The sequence below is a fragment of the Dipodomys spectabilis genome, unplaced genomic scaffold, assembly GCF_019054845.1.
Source record: "Dipodomys spectabilis isolate Male_0828 unplaced genomic scaffold, ASM1905484v1 ptg000085l, whole genome shotgun sequence".
NCBI classification, from domain to species: domain Eukaryota; kingdom Metazoa; phylum Chordata; class Mammalia; order Rodentia; family Heteromyidae; genus Dipodomys; species Dipodomys spectabilis.
Window position 1 is genome coordinate 4,404,001 of NW_024870762.1, and position 23,613 is coordinate 4,427,613.

The window sequence follows — 23,613 nt, forward strand, 5'->3', positions numbered from 1 at the left end:
GCTGGTCCCAAATCCAGCTCTGGTGACATGGGTGGGGGGGCAGGGAAAGGTGTGATTCACCTTATCCCTAACCCCTACCTGCCCAATTCCAGGGACAACTAGCCGTGAAAGGGGTGGGGAGTGGGAAATGGACAGGGTTCTCCCCAGGGAAGTGACTGGATGGGGGAAACCCAGAGAGTGACCTCAAGAAGGAGATAACAGAGGCAGACAGCACAGCGAGAGGTCTGAAGTTCAGCCTCAGGGCAGTGGCCCTTGGACTGGTGCTTCTCGGAGCCTTGATCCATAAATTCACCCCTCCCAACCTCTGCTCCTCATTCTGTCACCCTGCACACCTGTCCTAGCCTACCCTCCCCAGTCTTCCTCTTCACTGTCCCTTCCCCCTTCCATTGATGAGGCCCCTGAGCCCTAGACTTTCCCTGCTAACATGACCCTGGCCCCCACTCCAACCTGCTGGCCCCTTCCCTCACACCTTTCCCCCCTCCCATCCTTAGATTCCTTTTCTAGGCTGGCTTTGTCTCTTCTTTCTGTCCCACTGTACATGTCCCTAGATCCTGGGCTAGAGCCTATCTTCTGTTAGCCTGAGGTACCATCCTTCACTTCACCTTCACCCCCTTTCTTATCCCTATGGGTCCTCTCTCTGCACCCTACTGATGCTCAAAGCCTAGCCTGGCTCCTCTCTGTCCTCCCTCTGGCCTGTTCCTGATCATCCATGACATCCCTCAACCAATCTAAGCTTTTCAGCCTTTGTATTCAGGTAGTCTTCTCTTGCCCCTCTCCCCCACCCTGTGCCCTAGAACCCCTATATCACAAGTATCTTTATCCCCACATGCTGCAGCCCCTGTACCTGTCATGGTCAGCACTTCGGAAGCGAGGCAGGATCTGGCGAAAGCTGCTGGTCCGGTCAAGTTTGGGTTGTGACTTGGTGCGTTTGATGGAGCTTTTTAGCCGCCGGCTCAGGAAGCCTTGCTGGGGAGGAAATGGGAATAGGGGTGGGTTGGGGTAGGACCAGCTCCCTACCTACTCATCCTCTTCTAGTAGAGTCCCTGGAAGGTAGTGGGATGGAAGAAAGGAAAGTCTCTAGTGGCAAGGAAAGAGGGATAGGAGCCCTGATACCAGTTTGTCTTCTTTGCTCCCACGGGTGCGTGCCTGCCGTGTGGTGAAAGCAAATACACAAACACACACCAGCTTGGCGAAGGTGGGAGGGCTGGTCCGAGAAGCAGGGGGCAGAGCCAAGAGGGGGAAAACCAAAAAAGTGCAGGGACTCTCTCTCTCTCTCTCTCTCTCTCTCTCTCCCTCTCTCTCTCCCTCTCCCTCTCCCTCCTGCCTGCCCCCTTTTGCAGAATCCTTAGACTCCAGCTGGGGCTGGAGGGGAGGAGGCCCAGCTGAGCTACATCTGGCAGCACTTCCATTCACTCACCGAGGGCCGGAAGGGTGCAGCGGGGGCGGCCTCCATGCTGTACTGCTTCCCCCCTGGGACACTCTTCCTCCTCGAGCGACCCAAGTGGTATTCTGGAGGGGAGGAAAGGATCCAAGGAAAAGTTGGGGAAGGGTCCTAGGGGAAGGGCTGTTCGCCACCCTGACCCCAACCCACTCCCCTCCCTCCCTCAGCCCCTCAGCTCTGGCCTCACCTACCCCCTGGAAAACAGCAGGAAGAGCAGCGGCGACGGAGAGGCTGGCGGTGGGAAGGAGGGGGCAAGGAACCAGAGCCAGAGCCCCCTGAGGGGGATGGGGTGGGTGGCCGTAAGCCCATGACTGGGGTCCAGTCAGCAAGGTGACATGGCCAAAAGGATCAGTAAAACCCCAGTAATGGAGGCTAGCAGAAGACCCAGGGAGGCTAAGTCCCTGCTGCCCATCCCCCCAGGAGGGACTAGCTGGGAGATCAAGATGGGTTAAAGGTCATTGCCTGTGGGCAGTCTTTCCTCTTCTCCCAGTGGGGACATCCCCCATCTGCCCCCCACCTCCCAGGACCCCTGACTATGGGGAAGGCCAGGGCTGCCTCTCATGACCCCCTCCCTGGACTGGAGGGGGAAGTCTCCAAAAGGACCTGTGAGGAGTGGTAGGGGGAGAAGCCTGTGGACAGAAAACCCAAGGAAGGGGCAGATGGGGCAATGGAGAAAAAGCCAGTTCCACGTGCACTGCAGTGGCAGGGACCCAGAGGGAAGGGGAAGAAGGAGAAAGAAAAGAATGCCGGGGAGTGGGCAGAGCCGGCAGTCAGGGTTCTGGGGACTCCCAAATAAAGGTAGCAGAGGAGGAGGGGAGATGAATGCGGATGAAGCTCAGCCAGCTAAGAGTCTAGAAGGATGGCAGCTCTCGGAAGAGGGAAGCTGAGGCTCTGCTGCCAGGGAATTTATAGGGGCCGAGGGGCTGGCTGGAGGAGAATCAAAGTGAGGGGATGCCAAGCTCCGGCTCCAGCTCCAGAATGGCTGCCCAGGCCTGGGCTCCCCCCTCAGCCCCACAGTCACCACTGCAGCCAATGGGGGGGCAGGTGCTGCATCAGGGGCGGGGCCACTATCTCCACAGCAACAAGAAGCTACAGGCTGGGGGGGGGGGGGCAAGACCGGAAGAGCTGCCTGTTAACCCTCTAGGTTCCTAAAAGAATGAGGGAGGACCATGTTACATTTTTCACTGCTTCCAGAATTGCAAATTGCCTTACAGTCAGTCCTCTTCTTCCTTTTACCTGCAAACCCTGGCTTACACACAAAATCTGGATGCCATGACACATGAACTCTTTCAGTCTCTCAGGAGCACTTGTAGAAAGCACAGAAACATTGAGCTGTGAGGGGTGCATGTATATTAAAGCCACAATACTAAAATAAATAGGGATCTATGTGCTCCAGAGACATACAGACAACCGTGAACATAGGGTTAACAGGAATTCACATTCTAAGACCCTGAGCCCCATGCATCCCCACATGCTTAGACATATGTGACCACTGCAACAAAGGAGTACATACTTGAAGTCTGACACCTACATGAGAGCTACTGGCGTGGGTTTTATGGCCCAAATCCTTTGGGCCATCATGTGGACAGCACACCACAGACATTAACATGTAAACTCTAGGACAACTCAAGTCCCCAAACAAGGGAATACAAGTTTAACTCCTCAGACACAGCCTTGAGTATACCATGTCCAATCCCTGCACAATCTCCAGACCATAATCTCAACCACATAAAGGAATCCCTGTGTCCTGAAAGTATAAACACCCTCCAGTCCCATGAAAAGTCCTAACACATGGGTTCTCTCAAAGGACAGTCCCCATTTTCTCCCTAGTTCTTCCCTAACTCTAACACCTGCATTGAGATTGCTGGGGGTCGGGGCGGGGGGGGGGGGGGGGGAGAGGGGGGGAGGGAAGAGCAGATGTGTTTCATTTATCCTTCTGCTATACAGTAAGCAATGCATGCAAGGGCCCAGCACTTCTTTCCAGTCCATTTCTCTGCATTTCTCGAGTATGGCTGCTTCACTGTCATTTCAGGGAACCTTGCTCAGCCATTAGCATCACACACATACAGCATCTCTAATAAAGGGTAATAAAATCCAACTTTAAATCTACTAAAATTCTGCTCTGGAATGAAAGGATTAACATGGGGGAAAGAAATTGCTAATTGGTTTGCTTAGTTCTTGGAATATACCTTATACCTATTACCAGGAGCTGAGATCTATGAACTCACACATAAGTCGCAGGTACACAGGCCACATACACATATGCTTACAAAGACTCTCACTGCAGCAAAGAATAGCAGAAACAAGAGAAAAAGTGGGGGGGGTGTGCAGAGTAATGAAAAAACAAGACATCCTGTTATGAGTGCTACATGCACTAATAACACAGCACACACAGCCATGCACACACACACACAAAACTAATAACACAGCACACATAGCCATGCACACACACAAAACAAACCTGAAAAGCTTTGACTGCAATGCTGGGTCTCTGTGTCCCATCCGCACGATGTATACACGCATGCACATGCATAACAGCCACCTACACATACCCGTAACACAGGCATTGTGCACACACCCACACATGTACACACCCTGTATACACATACAATTGCACTCTCTCTCTCTCTCTCACACACACACAGCAAGGACTTGGACTCCTGCCTCTCCAATGTCTCTAATCTTGTCATCTCCCCCCTGCCTTCCAATCCCCCAAATCCCTAGCCTTCTCTTTTGCCTTTCTTTTCCATGCCCAGCTGGCAGCTCTCAAGGAGAGCCAGGGGAGAAAGGTTGCCAGAGGATGAAGAATAGGGATGGAAAGGGAGCAGAGCTCTACCATCTCTGCTATGACAGGTCTGAGCCAGCCCCTATGCCTGGGTAGCCTCCAGATTCCAACTAATTCTACAAGACCTCTTGCATCTCCCCACCTTCTTAGAGAGCACTTTACAGAAAGGCCCAACTGTCTCCTCACCCTGCCTCCCAGTTCCCCATCTTAAGCCTATCCTCTCCTCTCTTCTAAGTCTGGCTCAGCTCTCTTCCCACATCCCCATTCTCCAGCAATTCTTTCTCCCTGAGTCTCTGGAAGCCTTTCTCATTCCTCCTCTGCCCTGTTCTCCCCACTTTTCTTCTTTACCCCACTCTTCTTTTTGAGCTTCTCTGTTCCCACTCTGGGACCAGGGAGGGGTTCACACCTGCCTAGGTCCAAAGGTGTTTCTTTCATGCACCATAAGATTCCAAGGTACACACACTCACACTTTCTCCTCCCCACCACCACTCACACACCACCCACACCCAGACACGCCCTGGACACCAGTGCTGGGATTGACACAGATACTAGGGCAAATGCAGGAACACATGCAAAGACACACACCTGCCACCAGGGACACGGAAAATTCTGCTCATGCAGCCAGCCACACATTCCTACACACACGAGGCTAATAGGAGGCCAGCCTCCGCCAGGGACATGCACGTTCAGGGTCAGAGGTGACAAGGCAGTGCTGGCCCAAAAGACCCTCAGGCAGGAAACCGGCAGAGGCAGGATAAGACCGGGCAGGCTTGCACGCGACTGACGGCACAAGTGGGCACGAGGAGCTGGGCCCCGTGTGCACATGGCACCAACACACATGGGGGACAGGAGCGTGGACGCGAACACATAAGCGCGCGCGCGCGCACGCGCGGGCACACACACACACACACACACACACTCAGGGGCGCCCCTTGCAGCCAGGGCTCCAGGACCCCCACAAGCCGGCGCCGCCCCCGCGCGCGCTCACAAACCTGCCCCCAGAGGCCGTGCCGACCTCCCCCCACCTCCGCGGCCCCCCTCCGGTTACCATAACTCCCCCCACTCGGAAGATGCAGCGAGAACATGCGGAGGGAGCAGCTGCTGCCGCCGCCGCCGCCGCCGCCGCGGCCTCCCCACCCCCACCCGCGCCCCCGCACACGCGCGCCCCCCGCCCCACGCGCGCGCGGCGCCCCCCCCCCCCCGCCCGCCAGGCCCCGCCCTTACCTCGCACCGCCCCCCGGGGGGGTCGAGGGTGTCCCCGGTGGGGGAAGGGCCCCGCCCCTGCGCGGGGGAGGGGCGGGGTGCGGAGGGAGAGGGGGCGGCGCGAACCGCGCCGCCCGACGCGGTGGGGGCGGCGGCGGGGCCCGGGACGGCCGGACGGCCGCGCGGTGACGGCCGCGGGAACGGCTCCCTCCACCGCCGCTCCCGCCGCTGCCGCCGTTGCCCGGGCCCCGCCGCCGTTGCTAGGCGACCGCTGCTGCCGTGGCCGCCTCTGTCACGAGCCCCGTCGCCCAGAGACAGCGCGAGAAAGACGGGGGAGGGGGACATGGGGACCCCCAAAACCAACTGGTCCTTCCACCATCGTCTCTGAGCAGGACCCTCTCCTCACCAATAAACAAATACAATGAAATAAAATAAAAAAGCCCCGCGAGGGCTGGGGGTTGCGGCTCCACCCAGCAAAGGAGGAGCCCCGATTCCAATGCCCCTCAAAGGTCCTGCGACCTCTCCCGTCTGGAAAGCCCACAGCCTCGGCAGGCAAACACCTTCGCAGATCAGAGCCCCCCAAGGGTCCCGACGACCCCGTGACCACTGCACACTGGCCATGTCCTCTACACGGTCCACTTCGCGCTCAAGACCGCAAACGTTCACCGGCTATCAACTCGGACGAAACCCTGCCCCATATATATATATGCATGTATATAGGTATACATGCATATATGTACATATAGATCCATGCTCCGGGAGCCCCTTCTGTCTACAGGACCCCAGCACAGCAATGTCCACATACCATCTCGACTCCAAACATACCTGTGCCCCCACCCCCAAAACACAAGACCCAGAGACCCCTGCTACAGACCCCCTAGACTCTGAGGACTCAGGGTAAGGAGAAAGATGGAGAACATGTGGGCAGAGTGGTCAACCACAGGGCACATGATAAACCAGCGCTCTGCCAGCTGGTGCCATTCTGGCCTGGGCACACAGGTCCACACACAAGCACCAGACAGGGACATGACATACATCCATGCACACCAATGCTCGGATTTGACAGACATCACACATACTCTCTATACACAGTGCACCACCGCCTGGCTTTGCCTCACAAGAGATAAGCTACCTACCCGCCACCCCCCATGGTCAGAGGTTTCCATGACAGTGACACGAGGTCCCAGAGCTGGCCCCTGGGGCAGTGAACCCTGGATTACCTAGAGGGAGCCAAGGGATAGGGACAAGCCACTGACTGTCTAAGGAAGCCACTAGAAAGCCTGGATCCATGGGGAGAGGGGAAAGTGGTGGGAGAAAGGGATCACTTGGGGCTTGGAGAGATGGAGGACCTAATCTAGGGTCCTGGGAGGGAAATTCAGAAGAAGGGGGCAGTGGCGAGGGGGTTTCCGGGGCCTGAGGGCGTCTCTCTGCACCTTGGCTGCAGATCTCTGTTCTCTGCCTTCATCTCCCCTCACTGTTCCCATGGAAACCTTTTAAGCGAACTTCTCAGGAAGACAAAAATCTTTTTTTAAATGACTAAAGAGGGGGGTGGGGGTAGAAAGGGGGAGGGAGAGGAAGAGACAGATGGAGAGAGGGAGAGAGTTGGAGAGACAGACTGAGATAGCTGTACAGACAGACAGAAAGGAGATGAAATGGGGTCTGATGGGAGTTTGCTGAGAACAGAGGGGAAGGCACTGGGAAATCAAGAAAGGGTACCTTGAAAATAAAGAGAAATCGGGGAAGTGAAAAAGAAAAAGGGGGCGATTCAACTGCAGAAAATAGAAGCAGTTGATGAGAAGAGGGGGAAAAGGGCGGGGGGGGGGGGGGGGGGGGGGATAAGAAGAGAGGGAGGGGCCACCGGCCTGAAGGTCTGGAAGAAGAATTCAGAGCATGAGGGTGGGGGGTGGGACAGAGGTCTGGAGGGAGGGCAGGAAGTAGGTCATCCTCTCCAAGATCCCAGACCAATGGACGGGAGGGCCAGGGGCAGGCACGCTTAACAGAAAGCTGAAGATCTAAGGAGACTATTTTTACAAGCACCGGGAAAACAGTCCAACTTCGCTGCTGGAGAGGAAAATGGGAGCGCAGCAGAGCAAGGACGCGCTGGGGCCTCAGGCACAGCCACGGTCCCGCCCCGCAGCTCCGACTGGGTGGGCGCCGCCTCGCCGGGAGGAGGCGGAGACTCTGCCTCCGCCCCCTCCCGCCCCCCCACCCCCGCCCGGCCTTCCCCCGTCCACCTCCAGCCCTGTCCCCGCCACTGTCCGGGGCACGAGAGCCTACTCGGCCGCCGTACCATGCTCGCCGTGGGGCCGCCCCTCCACTGGCACGGAGACCGTGCGTCTCAGCAGTTTGTTGCGGCTGGACTCGCTCCTCCGGTCCCGGATCAGAAGGGGGTGTATCTAGGGGATGCGGGGGGGGGGGGGGTCAGACCTCACTGGCCCGTGTCGTCCCTCCTCTCCCCCCCCTCCCCCACAACCCTCCACAGAATGCGGGCCCCATTCCACCCAGCCTGCCACCTCCTGCCCCTGCCCACTCTTCAGGTGTCTCTGGGGGGGGGGAGATTTCTCTTTGCCTCCTCTCCCTTCTCCTTCTCCAGCTTCCCACCCCTCCCTCCCCCCCCCCCTCACTGTCTCATCCACTTCTTTTCTCCTGCCATTTCTTTGGAAACTGCCTAAGAGAATTCTCCCAAACCCTATTTCAGCGCTTCCCGCGGAAGTCCTCAGGAGTTAGCTACCTGCAGAATGCACTTTCCCCTTGACCTTCAGTTCGTCCATTCTCCCCACTTCCCTCCCAACCTCCCACCTCCCTAACCCCCTTCTCTCCCTCGAGCCTGTCACGGGGGGTAGCAGAAGCTGCATTTATAATCAGGATCCACAGCTTGTCTCCCTCCCACGGCCCCGGCTTGCGGCCAGACTGGGACCCAACCTCCCCTCCCCCTAGAGGGCCTGGTCACCTCCCCCCACCCTTTCATCTCCTTCCATCACCTCCCACCCACACTGCAGTTCCCTTCTTCCCTCAGTCATTACCTTTCCTTTCTTCCTCACCTCCAACTCCCCCAGGGCATCTTCTTCCCAATCTCCACCCCTACCAGGAGCCACAGTATCTAAGGACCCCCCCTACACACACACACCCACACGCCAGCCACCAGCCCCTACCCCTCAAGGCATCCACTTAACAATTCCCTGGGGCTCTACAGACAGCTCATTATCTCAGTGCCGTCCCCTCTGCTCCCCCACCTTCCTACTGCAGACTGGCCATTAATGCTGTCCCTCTGCTGACTGCGCACTGGGCCCTCTCTGTCCCCCTCTCTGTCATTCTTTCTGCGTGGGACCCCTACCTACTGTCCTTACAGCAGTCTCCAGATTTCCCCAGTTTGCCCTGTAGACTCCAAATCCCTGCTCAAGGCTGATGACCCCGAGTGAATCACTGAAATGCCTTCCAGTGCCTACAGCTTAAGACTCCTCAGTCGCCATGACCTCCACTACACAACTACTACTCTGTGGTTTGGAAGCCCTTGACCCAGCCATCTCTTCACCCTACCACCACTCCACCTCCCCATCCCCACCCCCCAGGACCCTTTACAGTCTAATGAGTCCTTACTCCAAGTCAAGCCCTGCCTCACTTACCACACTATTCCCCAATAGCCTTCTGGCACATCTCCCCCCACTTTCCTGGGCTTTCAGTATACCCTACCATTCTCTAGAATTCATCCTCAATACCTGAATCACACTGGAGAGCATCCACCCTTCACATGTGCATATTATTTCCTCTGATGGACCTGCTACTGCTGACTCTACTCCCACTTTAGAAGCTCCAAGCTCTAAAATCTTACATAGTCACGCCAGACTCCCCAGTCTTTTTTTGTTGGTGGTGGTCATGGGGCTTGAACTCAGGGACTAGATATTGTCTCTAAGGTCATTTTGCTCAAGGCTAGCACTCTACCACTTTGAGCCACAGCACCATTTCTGGTTGTCTCATAGTTATTTGGAGATAAGAGACTCACAGCCTTTCCTGCCTGGGCTGGCTTTGAACCATGATGCTCAGATCTCAGCCTCCTGAGTAGCTACAATTACTGGCGTGAGCCACACCAGTGCCCGGCTCCCCAGTCTTATTTTATGTGCTTCACCAGTTCCTGCCCCTACCTCAGTCCTACTCTTTTAGCCAATTCCCCATATTCCCAGTTCTCCTACTCCACAGGTATCATCTCCCTGCATAATTATATTCCTTCCTGATGTCCAACCAGTTCCAGGGACAGCTCTCCTATCTCTCTAAACCCATTCATGCACCTGAAGTCTTCATCCCTAGCCACGCCCAGATCCAGGTACCTCTGTCACCTCTCCTAGTACCCTCACCCACTCTCCTACTTACCCTGTACTCTGGATCCCTCTCTGCACTGTGTCTCATGATGAGGAAAGAATAAGAGTGATGTATGATGGCTCTTGCTCAGTGCAAGAGGTCAGGGGTCCTAAGCTCACTTTGGAGGGAAGGCCTGCCTATTTCTCCCAGCTTTTTAATTTCCCTTCCCCATTCTAACTTATCCCACTATACAGATGGATGGAAATGGGAGGCACCTCAAAATCTTCAGGATCACATCTCCCCAACACTATCAATGACTCTCAAAGATCCTCTGGCCAAGGTAAAAGAATGACTGTCCCTTTTATCATACTACAACCCAAACCTCAACAGCAACCTTCCTCCACTTGCAAATGCTTCTACCTGTTTTGCATCTCTTTCCCCTTTAGCTAATGAGGGCTCCCACACTACCCAGTGATCTTTCCCCAACCTCTTCACCCTGCTCACCTCATCCTCATCCAGCATGAGCAGCTGGTTCCCCGAGATGATGCAGAACCGAGGGTTCCAACCAGGACGATCATACGGGGAATGAACGTATTGGGTTCGGTGCATAGGGGGTCCCCGTACATCTGGGGGACAGAGACACACAGAAACAGTAAGGGAGGCTCTATGTGTTTAGGAGCAGAGGCCTAAAATGGCAAGAAGAGTCCACAAGGTGGAAGGAGGAAATCCCCCCCCCCACCGTACCCCCAAGAGATCTCAGCTGAGGGTTGAGGCACGTGGCAACTTTAGAGGAACAGAAGACAAGCCTTTACATCTGAGGAAAAAGAAAGAAGGGGAATCACATAATCACAGGAGGCTCTGTAGACTTTGTGTAGAGTACAGAGGGGTGGCTCTGGGAGGGAAATTATATCATGACGGGAATACAGTTGGGGGTAGAGAGAAGTGAAGGAGTTCTCCAGCCTCTTGGAGAAAATAAAAAAAAGTGGAGGTGCAGCAAAACTGGCAGAAGAAAAAACACATAGACGTTGGTGGCAGGTGTCTGGGAAGAGGAGGAGCGTCCAAAAAACTGCCTAAGATGGACTTAGAAGAGGGGACCACAATCTTCTAGGAAGTAAGAGATTGAGGAAAGCTATACAGCTGTGAAAAGGAATGGGGGTGGGTCATGAGATTTGTAAAGCTAAACAACTAAAAGAGATGAAGTAGGGGAGGGGCTTGCCTGTTCACAGTGTCAGGGACATAAGATTCAGGGCCTCCCCTTGCTCGTGCCCTCCTCCTCTAGTCCTTGGGGGGAAAGTTGTTTCTTTTGGTGATAGGGAGAAGATGGCATTTGTTAGCATCTACCTGTAGAGGTGTCAGGATGGAAGAAAGTGGGCAATATAATCTGGTTTCAATAACTAGAGATCAAATTGGTCTCTTTCCCTATTTCATCGAAGATTCAGTCCTACCCTCCCTCCCTGTGGTCTCCATTGACAGGATGGAAGCCAACTCCACAAGTGAAGAACCTCCCCAGGCACAGTGAACAGCTTGAGGGAGAAAGAGTGAAGAGAAGAATGCAAAAGCCAGGCCTGATGACCCTAAGAGTTGGAGGTGAAACAGAGAACAGTAGGCCAGGGGTCACTCATGCTCAGATATGCTCCTAGGATGCCCCTTCCCCGTCCTTGCTGTTTTGCCCTGCTCTTCTTCCTTGCAAATCACCTCTCCTTTCAATTCATTGGTCACACATCACAGTTACAGACCCTGTGGAAGTTAGAGAGAAGGCACATAGATTGTTGACATCAAAGTGACAGAAATTAGGCTTAAGGTATCAGAGTAAGAGTCTTGAGGGATAAAAATCAAATTCTGTTACCTTTGTGGGACATTTAACATGGCTCATCTTTGAGCAACATTCCCCTGCTTAGAGTAGGAGCTCTGGAAAAATTACAGCCCCTTTCTGTCTATAATCATGTCTGTCACATTTATCCAACTTGCAGGTCAGAGTGAGAGATGAACCCCCAGGACATAAATACCTATAATGCACAATACTTTAAAATTTACACGGTCTTAACTCTCAGGAACTCATATTCTCTAGTTACAAAGATCAGCAATACCTAGATTGTGTGACAACAGAGAGTACAGGCAACAGGCCTTCTGCCCTCAGACACCTGGTATACCCAGAGGATAAAATCTGTTGTTATACATAATCATAGTGGAAGAGGCTAGTTGACTCAGATCTGCAGCTGAGGAAAGCAGGTTTAACTTCAGGGGGATACCTTTCTCCTGGGAACAGGGAAGGACCCAGGGAACTTAGTTTAGGAACAACTCTGTAAACACACAAACACACATAGACACACACACACACACACACACACACATGCACACACACTGGACTTAAGGAAGAATGACAGTGATCCTGGGAGACAGAAGAACATGGCTGAGAAGGGGGAATTTTTTTTACTAGAACAAGAAGTTCCACAAGGGCTCAGATAGAGATCCCTTACAGCTACTGTTCAACCATCAAAACCTCAGTATCTTTGCACCCCAAATCTCCAAAAACCCAGAAAACAGAGAAGTCAAGAGGAATGGTGATGAAGGCTAGGATATTATGGGAAACTGAGTAGGCACAGACTTTGGTGATAAGATGGGAGTGAAGTAGGAGATAGAGGGTAGGCCAGGGGACAAATAACAAGATGAGTCTAAAAGAAAAGGAAGCAAGGAAAATGCTAGGGACAAGGAAGTACACAAGAAGGGCTCAACCAGACATGGAACAGAGAAAATGAGAAGGCCTTAATGGAGGGGGGGGAGGCTAAGATATGGGGGTCTAGCAGTGAGTAGAGAGGTGGTATAGGTGTTAAGTGGGCTACTAGACAGAAAAGAGGAAGGGAAAGAATGGACATCAGGGAGGGGACTAATACGGGGGAAGGACAGGAGGGGGACTCATATAAGCAACGGACATCATATAGGGGGAAAGATATAGGTGATGGACAGCCAAAGAAGGGAGGGGGAATGGAAAGGGATGGGGTAGGGGGATGGGGTAAAGGTGGCAAAAATGAAGAAGCAGACCAGACCCCGTGGGTTGCATTTCACGTGTCAGAGGCTTTAATGAGGGTCAGAGTCCAGGGCAGGATTCTAACCTGCCCCCTACTCCCATTACTCAATCTTACTTGTATCTTCTCACCCTCCTCCCCCCCCCCCCCACCCAAACACACACATAATTTGGCTCTCCCCTTGCCCTGGTCTCCCCTCCCCCAACCCTTTCCCTCTCTCCTCTCTTCCCTCCATCTGGACCCTCCATCCCCCCCCCCCCCACTGCCACCCTCTCTCTCCATCTGGCCCCTTCTCTCTCTCCATCCTCCTCTCCTTTCCTCACCCCTACCATTCTCTGAGCCCCCTACCATAGCCTTCCCCCTATCTTCTTGGCTTCTTTTTCACCCCTGTTTCCATTCCCCCTTCCTAGCCTCTCTCCTAACACTGTGCCTCTATTTCCTTGATATTTTCCTCACCACTTAGCTCCCACCCCCAAATTATTTCTGCAGCTCTTCCCCCAACCCTATTTTTCTACCTTCCCACCCCTTTCTGGCTCTCACTTTCCCCTTCATCAATTTCCCCTCAACCCCCTTCCAGGCCTGTTTCCTGGCCCCTCAGTCCCTTACCTGCCCCTATCCCTCTAGCCTCCAATCTCTCTTTCCCCAAAGCTCCCACCCCTGCCTTCCCAGCCCTCCCCTCTCCCTCCATTTCAGCCGCTCCCTCCCCTCCCTGGCCCCGGCTCTCCTCCGCCCCCTGCCCCTCCCCCTCCCCCTCCTTTCCCCCAATTTGGCCCTCCCCCTGTCCCCCACCACCGTACCTCTGAAGGGGGCATAGGACATCGCGGGGATGCTCCCCCGATGGATGGACGCTCGAGACCTGCTCATCAGGCCAGGGGGGGAGGGGGCGGGGGACCGGGGAGAAACAGAAGAGAGAAAGAGGGGGAGAGAAAGGGGGAGAAGGAGGAGGAGGTGGTGGAGGAGGAGGAGGAGAGAGGAGGAGAGAGGAACAGAGAGGAGAAGAGAGGAGGAGAGAGGAGGAGGAGGAGGAGGAGAATAAGAGCCAACGGCAGCAGCGGCAGCAGAGAGAGAGAGAGAGAGAGAGAGGGAGAGAGAGAGGGAGAGAGAGAGAGGGGGGCGGGGGAAGCGAGCGAGAGAGAAGAGAGCTGGAGGAGGAGGAGGAGGAGGGAGAGACTCTGCAGCCCCCACCCCTACCCAGGGGGACCCAGAGGGAGAGAGAGACAGAGAGAGAGACCCCTGACTCAAACATACTGGAGAGCAAACTCTTGAAGATGCAGACCCCAGACCTAGAGACCAACAGACCCCAGAATCAGATACCTCATTCTCCCTCCATACACAACAGGCTAATCTGAGACACAGTCCCAAAATCTAGAGGAAAAGACGTTGCTGACCTGTTTACAAAAAAAAAAAAAAAAGACCCCAGAATATGCTCCCCCCCACACACACATCTGAAAGGAGTTAAAGATCAAATCTGAAAACCTAGTCTCTAAAGGTTCTAAAAGTCACAGAAATCTTAGACTGCAGACCCTGGGGGTAGTGTTATTTAGGAATCAAGACATGAGACCTAGACTCAAAGAAAAAGATGAAACTCAGATTAGAAAGATCCTGACCCAGAATTTGATTTTAGAACTCAAGATACAGGAAGAGATCTGAGAGACCCCAGACTCAGATCTTAGAGAAAAGAAACAATACACTAAGAAAACTCAAAGGCTTGGACAGAAACTCAAGACTGGGGGAAAGACTCAGGTGGCCCAGAGGTAGACGACTCAAGAGACCTGAAACTCATAAAATTGGAATGACCTCAAAGAGAGTGAGAGACCATTGGACCCTGAAACACAGAAAACCCTAAAACAGCATAGAAAGAGACTCTGTCTGGGTCAAGATTCCAACACAAATACTGCAATGCTCTACAAAGATCACCAACTCCAAATCCAGAGATCTCAGAGAGACACCTAGTCACTCAACTCCAGAGAGTTCTTAGAAACTCTCAGAGACGCCCACCACACCAAAGACCCCAGACTTTGGAGGGAAGGGGAATACTTGTACAACCTTTTTTTTTTCTCTCTCTCTCCCCTGTTGTCTCCTCTCATTTATCTAGCCTCTCATTGGCCCCTCTCTCCATTTTTGGGTCACTGGATGTGCTTGGGCCCCAGGGAGGTTATGTAGGGCAAGTCCAGACTCCTTGGGGGATGGGTTAAGGAAAGGATACCCAATGCTCTGAGGTGGACCAATCCTGGGGATAGAATAGATAGGGAAGATGCCATTACTCTTATCCCCAATCTGCAACCTTCCTCTCTCTTTCCTTCGATTCACCAGTCTGTACCAAGCTTTGGGTTTTCAGTGATGAGGGCTGAGGGCGACCTCCCAGTTTAGAGTTGTCCCTGTCCTTTTAAAAATGCATCGTTTCTCATCTTAGCCATTGTTATGCCATGACTCTTCCTGCCTAATCACTGCCCCCTACCCAGGGACAGCTGGTTCCTCCTCAGCTCATCCCTGTTCATCCCCACGCCAAGGTACAGCTGAAAGGGTAGGGGGCACTCTTCACGTCGCAGGATCTGTACTTGCAGATCCCCACACTCTCTAGGGCCTCTAACCATTGCAGGGGGGCTGTTACTAGGCACATCCTGGGGTTTGGGATGATTCCCCATTCCACAGCCTGACGCATCGAGTCTGCGGGGTCTCCAGCCCCCCCTTCCCCAGCGCCAGCTCTCGTGTCACGTGGCCTCCAGAGCTAGCCTGCCATTGGTCTCCTCGCGTCACTCCCCGAGGTAGCGCCGCCAGAGAAACCGGCCCAGTCACGTGACAGTGGAACACCGCAGCGGCTCCCCTCAGCCAGCAACTAGCGATTTCCTGCTTCGCGGAAACGGGCGGGCCATTTCCGCGCACCTCCGCAGATCCGACTGCCAGTTGGCTAAGGAGCCTTTTGCTCCGCCCTCCCAAGGAGGCGGGGCAATCCGGGCCACTTGAAGGCCAGGATTGGCTGGCTGTAGAGACTCTGGTCCTGCTTCTGTTGTCACGTGGTGTGCGTTGTTTTATCACGTGGCCGCCGCCAAGGTAAGGAAAGGCTGTCTCTCCCGGGTGTGGGGTCCTTTCTCTAGGTTAACTGTGGCTTTTGATATCAACCTTTCTCTACCAGCATAAAGGCTGCATGTGGTGGGGGCGGGTGCCCACGGTCCTGCTCGGCGGAGGGGTGAGTGCCCTGCCTCGCCCCTTCCGGTCCTAGACGTCGGGACCACTATCTGCACCCAAAGAGCCTAGAGGCTGGGCCGCCGAGGTGTCCGTGAGCGCCGACGTTTGGTCCTCTAGCCCAAGTTTCTTTCCCAGGTGTAGAGTAACATTTCCCTTTGGGATGTAGATGAGGGAGGGCAAAAGCTTTGGGTGTGTCCAAGAGAAGGCATCTTGGCTTACGACTTCTTGGGATCATTGTAAAGAGAGACTGAATTCGTCCCCTGTTCTCAGGCCACTCTGCTCCTGTCGTTTCTTTGGATGCCAGCGCTGCTACCTGTGGCTTCCCGCCTCCTGTTGCTACCCCGAGCCCTGTTGTCCATGGCTTCAGGAAGCTGCCCGTCCCAGCCCTCTCAGGCCTCGGGCTCCAGCTATGTTCCAGGATCAGTTTCTGCAGCTTTCGTCTCTTGCCCCAATGAGAAAGTCGCCAAGGAGATCGCCAGGTGGGCACTTCAGAAAAAGGTCATGAAGGGAGATTGGGGAGGGGGGGGTGGCTTTCTGTTGTCCAGCTTTGGAAGTCTCAGCTACCAGAGCAAAATTCTGAGTCACAAGGTACTCTGAATGGAACTCTCTCTTTACCCTCAGGGCTGTGGTGGAGAAGCGCCTAGCAGCCTGTGTCAACCTCATCCCTCAGATCACATCCATGTGAGTCCTAGCAGTTACTTTGCTAACCTAAGTTGGGCTGACTGGGAGGGAGCCTTTTTCCTGGGAGAAAATCCAAGACTTTCTCCCTATCTCTTTCTATGGTTTCTTCAGCTATGAATGGAAAGGAAAAATTGAGGAAGACAGTGAGGTGCTAATGGTGAGAAACATCCCCCCCCATCCAACAGTTCCCAGTTGCCTTTGGCCCCTGTCCCTAGGTCCTGAGATCAATCCCACTTCTTGATTCAGCCATGTTTACCTTTGCCATTTAGATGATTAAAACCCAAAGTTCCTTGGTCCCAGCTTTGACAGAATTCGTTCGGTAAGAACTTTTTGAGATTTATAGGGTAAGGGTATGTAGGGACTCTGGGGAGGGATTTGCTGGACAGTCTGGGGCTTGTGCTTGAGGGGTTGGGCTCCTCTAGATAAACACTTGAATAATCCTTTCCCCATCGTCCTGCAGGTCTGTGCACCCTTATGAAGTGGCTGAAGTAATTGCATTGCCTGTAGAGCAGGGGAACTCTCCATACCTGCACTGGGTGCGCCAGGTCACAGAGTCTGTTTCTGATTCCAGCACAGTCCTACCATGAGTCCTGTCCTCAATTCTCTCATACACTTCATTATCCTCTGACTTCCATGGAGTGACTGGGCCCTCAATAAATCCTGTCCCTGGTTTTCTCTGCCTTTTACCTTTATTCCTTGTCACAGATGGGCATTTAGTTCAGAAGTCCTTCTAGTCTCTATGTTCTATTTTTCAGAATGACTCAGCCACTAGTTTATTTCTCTTTATTTCAGTCATAGAGAATCTGGGATCCTTTATCATCCCCCCTCCTCAGTCTTTGCACCCAGGGGTTAAATAATTTTTAAAAATATTTAAAAAGCTGTAACAAAATAACATCAAAAGGAATAGGAAGAAGGATGAAGGGGGGGTCAGGAATCATGAAGGGATAGAGAAGAGAGTCTCTTCCCCATCCCCCTTTGGATTCCAGCCTGGGCAGTAGGGAGAACTACCCCCTATCTCTCCAGGTACATCCCAGCTGTAGGTGAGGTCAGAGGTCAGGGTATGAAAGTGCCGATGTGTGCAAATGGGGAGGTGGGCAGGGGCAGGCTGTTTAGAAGATGCCCCCTCCTCCCCACTCAACAAGGTACTGCACAGAGCCATCAGGCCTTACTCTTCGAGCAAGGACCCGGACAGGGTCCCCTCGAGATAGGTAGCCAACCCCACCTCGGATTCCTCCTCCAGTCCCAGGAGACAAACTATGGCACAGGGGAGAAGGGGGTGCTGAATGTCTAGGAAGACCTGGGGAGGGGGCTGGGACTGAGGAAGATGAAGCAATCATCGAGTGGGGGTCACTTTTGGGGATGTCTGTGGGGAAGCCAATGTGAAGTTCCAAGGGCGACCTAGGAAGAGAAGACAATTTTAAATTAAGTCTAGTCAGACAGACGTGGACAAAGACCAATCAGAAATGGTGGGGTGGGGCGCACATGAGAATCAGAAGAAATGGTTTGAGGTAAAGGAATTTAGGATCATAGAAGTGGAGGAGTCACAGGTAATGAGGAACAAATTTACCTGTCTGGGGGTTCACTGTCCCCAGAGGTCCCTGTGGTGCTGGCAGAAGGGTGGAAGGAAGCGAACATCCGAATGGGGCTGCTAAGGTTGGGAGGATGAAAGTCAGGACTGGAGGTTAGAAACAAATCCTCTCCCCCTGGAATGGCAGAATCCAAACACCCCAGTGTAACCCCTACCCCCAAAACACTGGTTCCTAGACATTGACTCTAAAAGCCCGTATAGAACAAGAAACATGTAGCCAAAGGGGAGAGGAAAAAGAATTCTAGGTGACAAGAGTTAGAAGATGAAAATAACATACATCTGTTGGGAAGCATAGAAACACTGACCTGGGCAGACAGCGGGCATCTGTGGGCCGGAAGTTATAGCCCCTGCTGCCCTGGTAATTCTGGTTAGGGCTGGGAGATGGTGGTGACACAGAGGCCTAGAAGAAGAAGAAGAAGACTGAGAAATCTTCCTTGGTTCCTTCCCATCCCCCACCATTTGCCCCACTGAATTCCCCCTGCCCCTGTACCTGCAGTGCCCTCTGCAGACGAGCCCTCTCCCTCTGCTCCCGGGACTCGGGCTGATTGCGCACTGCTGAGGGTGGCCCCAGCTCCTCCACCTTCCCCTTCTGCCTCCTCAGGGGCTCTGGCTCCGGCCTCCGTCGCTTCCCCAGGGGACTTGAGACCCCTCCCCCAGGGCCCTGCCCTGAAGGGAAGCTGTAAGAGGCCTCCTTATCCCCCCAGCCCCCTCCCGGACATCCCAAGACCTCCCCCTCTCTATACATTTGCCCTCCAGACTATCCTGGGAATTTCCCCCATCCCTGCTAGACCAGTGACCTGGTAGGGGCTCCATCTCCAGCAGGGGGGGGCTCCACAGGAGGAGGGGTCCGAGCATGGAGACCAAACAAACATTTCCTCTTCTTAATCTCCCTCCCAGAAATGAAACTGGGGCAAGGAGAGAAATGATATAAGGTAAGTGCTATAGAAAAGGGGTCCGTTTGCCATTCTTTAGTCCTCCAGGTGGGTTGAAGCTGGCCCTTCCCTTCCCAGACATCCAGTGTTCTGAGCCTCCCTGCTGGCTCTCCCAACCCTCCAACTTACCGGTCCTTGTGGCTGTTGAGAGCAGAGAGAAGCTTGGAAGAACGTTCTCCCTTGGGGGTATCTGAAAGCTGGGAAAAGGCAAGTGAACTGAGTCCGGAGAGTGGAGGTTCTCTCCTACTTTTCTTGACGTTTCCTGTCTGTCCACCCCGATGCCCAAAGCTCTACTACCCCTTACCTCCCCCAGGAGCAGACTGTCCCAGTTCTCAGAGGTGAAGGGGAGGATCTCTCGGTCAAAGTCAAAGTATTTCTTCTTACAACAAACACTGAGGTGATAGAGTACAAGATGGGCCACATCCACCCTGGAGAAACATGGAGTTGTCAAGGCCATGAGAACATGACAGAAGCCAAAGGAGTCCTAAGGTGGGAGGTAGGAGCATTGGGGTGAAATGCTGAGCCCGTGCCCAATTGGCTTACCAGCGAAGCTGTAGCCTCCGGACCTTCTCAGGCCCCCCCCTACACACACAGCATTCAAACTCATAGAACCTGGACATGGAAAAGGAAGAAAACCCCACCTTACTTGGACAACCTATATATGCCCTGGAGAACTTACAAGCAAGGAGGAAACACTGCAGGGGTTGGGAACTGAGGACAGAACACAACAGGAGGGCATCCTCAGCTCCAGGGGACCTTGCTCTGGCCTCACCTGTCACCATAGAGGAGGGGCTTGCTCAGACACTGGGTACAGGCTTCATGGAACCACTGCAGGCAGCTCCGGCACTGCAGCATTTTCAGGTTCCACCTAAGGAGAAACAGAATTAGTGGGCTCCAGAAAATGTCTTCCCCCTCACCCTGCCCCTTCACCATTCCTCCAGGTCTACCACCATGTCACCTACTCCGTAACTTGCTACCCTTCAATACTTACTCCCCAGGGCCACCACAGTAACAGTAGCTCTGCTGTCGGTTGCTCAGATGTCCAGCGTCCCAATCCAGCCCCTTTAGTCCATATGGAAGAGAGAGCTTCATGCCCAGCATGGCCCGGGCATAGGGACCTTTCTTCAGGGCACCTCCCCTCTGTGGAGAAAGAACTGGTGGGAGGACTCTGGGGTAGGAGAGGCACCTTGAGAGAGGCTGTGGGTGGAAGACTCCCACAGGAAGGGGCAACAAAGAGATGCCTTTACCTTGGTGGCAATCGCAAAGACACACTGGCGGCAGACCCAGGATGTGCCCTCTCCTTCTCCAGGGGCTGGGGCTCTGGGAACATGACAGTCCTGGTGATAAGCTGAATAAGGACAATATTGATAGTGGACCACCTACTGAGCTGCATATTTTGTAACAGTCTTGTCTCATTAATCCTTAACTATGGTCCTACTGGGTTGAGTGCATTATCCTGACAGAGAACTGAGGTTCCTAGAGATTTAAGGGTGTTGTCCAAGCTCAGATGATTAGAAAAGATGTGATATACCACCTGCCTGCAAAGTTTACATCACCTCCGTTCTATGGCTGTCTCCTGCTGTGCTGGAAGGGGATGAGGCCAGAACTGTGGTCTGACAATTCAGACTAGGATGGGGGAACAGAGGGAAGGGCTAATGGCAACTCAGAAGGTCCAGGGCAAACTGGACCATTGAGCTGAGTCCTGGTGGTTACACCTGTAATCCTAACTATTTAGGAGGCTGAGATCTGAGGATTGCAGTTTGGTGCCAGCCTGGGCAGGAAAGCTTCTGAGATTTTTTTTTCCCCTGCCAGTCCGGAGGCTTGAACTCAGGGCCTGCACTGTCCCTGAGCTGCCTTTGTTCAAGGCTAGCACTCTTATCACTTAAGCCACAGCACCACTTCTGGCTCCCCCGTCCCACCCGGTTGTGGGGCTTGAACTCTGGGCCTGGGCACTGTCCCTCAACTCTTCAGCTCAAGGTGAGCGCTCTACCACTTGAGCCACAGCGTCACTTCTGGCTTTTTCTGTTTAGTGGTACTGAGGAATTGAATCCAGGGCTTCATGCATGCTAGGCAAGTACTCTACCCCTAAGCCACATTCCCAGCCAGCTTGTGAGATTCTTATAGCCAATTAACCACCAAAAAACCAGAAGTGGAGTTATGACAAGTGGTAGAGCACCAACTTTGTGCAAAAACTTGAGAGTACAATTCTCAGGTCCTGAGTTCAATTCCAGGACTGTCCTCCCCCCAAAACAAAGGACCATAAAGGTGTCCAGTCTTCTTACCATGGCGGCATTTCTCACAGCTGACCAGTCGGTTTCCAGGGACCACAGTCTCAGATCGACAGACACAACAAAGGAGTTCTTCCCCAGGGAGGGCAGCTGTAAAGGAACACAGTATCAGCATGGCTGCCCTAAAGTTCCAGTGTGTCACCCAAGCCAGGTTTCTAGTATCAATACTATCCACACTCAGGTTTTTTAGGGTCTCACCAGGGCTAATGTCTTTCCAAAGAACCAGAAACTGGGAATCATCCTCAAACTGGACCAGACACACCTCCCGTGCACTGTCCACCTGGAATGGGTGAGCACAAGAATGAAGTGAGGACCAGAATTAGATAAGGAGAATGGGGAGATGGTGAAAGATTAGACTTACCTTCTTGATGGTACCCAAGTACAAGAGCCCATCTGTCCATCTGGCCAGCACATCTTGACCCTCCCAAAGTCGAGGTCTGGGGCCTGAGGTGGGAGCTGGGGAAGCTGGGTCCCAAAGAGAGGGGGCACCAGAGCGGCTCAGCCGGGGGGGCTGCGCCATTGCATCCTGGGGAGGGGGGGTCTAGCCAGAATGAGATGGAAAGAAGGTTATGAAAGTCAAGTAAGCTTCCCTGTTCCCTTTGCCTATTTTTCTGTCAAGGATCAAGGACCAAACATCTGCACTCCCAGTCTGCAAAGCTCTAAGACACTTGGGTGAGAAATTACTGGTCACTCCAGTCCTTGACTGCAGCTCTTCCAACTCTAACCTCCTCCCCAGTCTAGTTCTTTAGTTTTTCAGCTTCCAGAGATCTCCTGGGACTAAATTCTGGCCTTGAGATCTTAGGGGAAATGATGGTTGCAGAAGCAACCACTCAATTCACCTTCCTCATCTGTTTTGGGGTATCATATCACCTGCTCCAGCTGTTTGGAGGTATCATAATTGGGTTTCTCTGTTTCCCAGAAATGTGTTTTGGAGCTTTTCTGGAGATGTTTTCTAGAGTAGAAACAGCAGTCTCCTCAGGCCTGCCTGTCTCATTCAGAACAATCACCCTAGTGCCAGGTTATGTCAGGTCACCCTCAAATTGGAGGATTCCTGCCCTGGGTTTGATAACTTCCCTGAGTGCCCCGGGAGGGGGGCGTGTCCCAGTCCCCGTCTCTACTCCCGGAGAAGGCGAGTCTGAGAAGGGACTTGGGTCGGCCGGGTCCGGACCCCAGGCCGCCGGCCCGCGCCCTGCACGCCGACCCCCGGCGCCTTGTCCTTCCCCCCTCCGCCCCCCGCAGACACGGGCGCCTCCCGCCGCCTTCTTACCGATGACAGCTGGGGCCGCCGGGGGCTGGGCAGGGGCAGACGTGGGAGAGCGGAGCGAGCCTTCCGCGCGGGAAGGGCACGTCCGGGCGTCGGGGGGCGTGCAGGCGGAGGCCGGGGGGTCCCCAGGCCCAGCCCCTCGGTCCCGGCGGCTCTGGGGCGTATGACGCAGCAGCCAAAGGAGCGGCAGCGGCAGGAGGAGGCGGCAGGGGGAGGGAGGGGAGGGACCTACCGGTAGGGGAGGGTGATGGGAGGGGAGGGCTGGGGGAGGAGGAGCCGGAGGGAGGGGCGGGCACCACCTCCCTCACCTCCAACAGGCCTGGAGGGCGCGGGGCCTGCGGCTGCCCCTCCACAGCCGGGGCGCGAGCGGGCGATCTCGGCGGGAAAGGGAATCCTCGCAGCCCCTTGCCGCGGCGGGAGATTCGCCCTCGGGGCAAGAGGGGATGCCCCCGCGCGGCACCTCGCGGCCCCGCCCGCCCCGTCCGTGGGCGCCCCAGGCCCCGCCCCCGCCCGAGTTCGCGGCCCCGCCCTCCATTCACCCTTCCCGGTGCCCCCCCTTGCCCCTGCCCCGCCCTTTCGATGGCAAGTTCGCCCCCTCGCCTCTGCGCACGCGTGGCCCCGCCCGCGCGCGGCACCTGGGAAGACTGAGCTCCGCCCGGAGCGGGCGGCGGCCGGCAGCCGGAGGCCGTAGGACGGAGCTGGCGAGCTGGCGCGCCCGCCCCGAAGACCGTCCCGCCTGGCGCTTCCAGAGCGGTGGAAGGGCGTTGAGGGCGAGTAGCCCAGGCGGTGACGCCGCCGAGAGCTGACCAATGGGCAGCAGGCGGGCAGAGCCCGAGCGGTTCAAACAGTGAGGCAGGGAAAGGGCGGGAGGGAAGAGCCGGCAGTGGCGGGGGCGCCTCGGTCTCACCTGCGCTCTGGCCCCCGCCGTC

At 54.6% G+C, this 23,613-nt stretch overlaps 3 protein-coding genes across 11 annotated transcripts in view; 1 reads left to right on the plus strand and 2 right to left on the minus strand.

Annotated features, from left to right (window-relative positions):
• Positions 1 to 13,609, minus strand: part of Syngap1 (synaptic Ras GTPase activating protein 1) — a 31,842-nt gene extending 18,233 nt beyond the window's left edge. For 3 of the 4 annotated variants that reach the window (XM_042684163.1, XM_042684162.1, XM_042684164.1), the window contains exons 1-5: positions 13,543 to 13,609; positions 10,227 to 10,348; positions 7,720 to 7,825; positions 1,418 to 1,509; positions 845 to 966 (exon numbers count right to left, since the gene is read on the minus strand). In XM_042684163.1, coding sequence (XP_042540097.1) covers positions 845 to 966; positions 1,418 to 1,509; positions 7,720 to 7,825; positions 10,227 to 10,348; positions 13,543 to 13,609 — 509 coding nt within the window. Of the gene's footprint in view, positions 1 to 844; positions 967 to 1,417; positions 1,510 to 5,274; positions 5,312 to 7,719; positions 7,826 to 10,226; positions 10,349 to 13,542 lie in introns of those variants that run through there. The other variant, XM_042684165.1, reaches the window with a different exon arrangement.
• Positions 13,610 to 15,704: 2,095 nt separating this feature from the next.
• Cuta (cutA divalent cation tolerance homolog) lies at positions 15,705 to 17,287 on the plus strand. Of its 3 annotated transcripts, XM_042683996.1 has the most exons (7): positions 15,772 to 15,796; positions 15,879 to 15,932; positions 16,202 to 16,410; positions 16,553 to 16,612; positions 16,724 to 16,769; positions 16,882 to 16,931; positions 17,073 to 17,287. In XM_042683996.1, exons 2-7 carry the CDS (start codon positions 15,891 to 15,893, stop codon positions 17,197 to 17,199), a joined length of 534 nt encoding a protein of 177 aa, XP_042539930.1. In that variant the 5' UTR covers positions 15,772 to 15,796; positions 15,879 to 15,890; the 3' UTR covers positions 17,200 to 17,287. The 3 variants fall into 3 exon arrangements, with proteins under 3 accessions (XP_042539931.1, XP_042539930.1, XP_042539932.1); XM_042683997.1 differs by lacking the exon at positions 15,879 to 15,932 and having other exon boundaries at positions 15,705 to 15,796; XM_042683998.1 differs by lacking the exons at positions 15,772 to 15,796; positions 16,724 to 16,769; positions 16,882 to 16,931 and having other exon boundaries at positions 15,803 to 15,932.
• Positions 17,288 to 17,380: 93 nt separating this feature from the next.
• Phf1 (PHD finger protein 1) lies at positions 17,381 to 22,887 on the minus strand. 4 transcript variants are annotated; one of them, XM_042683993.1, is made up of 15 exons: positions 22,688 to 22,887; positions 21,782 to 21,961; positions 21,619 to 21,700; positions 21,415 to 21,510; positions 20,380 to 20,480; positions 20,124 to 20,272; positions 19,905 to 20,000; positions 19,676 to 19,744; positions 19,437 to 19,560; positions 19,262 to 19,329; positions 18,998 to 19,105; positions 18,691 to 18,877; positions 18,506 to 18,600; positions 18,180 to 18,257; positions 17,381 to 18,010 (listed from the first exon to the last, which is right to left on the minus strand). In XM_042683993.1, the coding sequence occupies exons 2-15, from the start codon at positions 21,938 to 21,940 to the stop codon at positions 17,722 to 17,724; spliced, it is 1,701 nt and encodes a 566-aa protein (XP_042539927.1). In that variant the 5' UTR covers positions 21,941 to 21,961; positions 22,688 to 22,887; the 3' UTR covers positions 17,381 to 17,721. The 4 variants fall into 4 exon arrangements, with proteins under 4 accessions (XP_042539927.1, XP_042539925.1, XP_042539929.1 ...); XM_042683991.1 differs by having other exon boundaries at positions 18,180 to 18,260; XM_042683995.1 differs by lacking the exon at positions 18,691 to 18,877 and having other exon boundaries at positions 17,863 to 18,010.
• Positions 22,888 to 23,613: the final 726 nt, after the last annotated feature.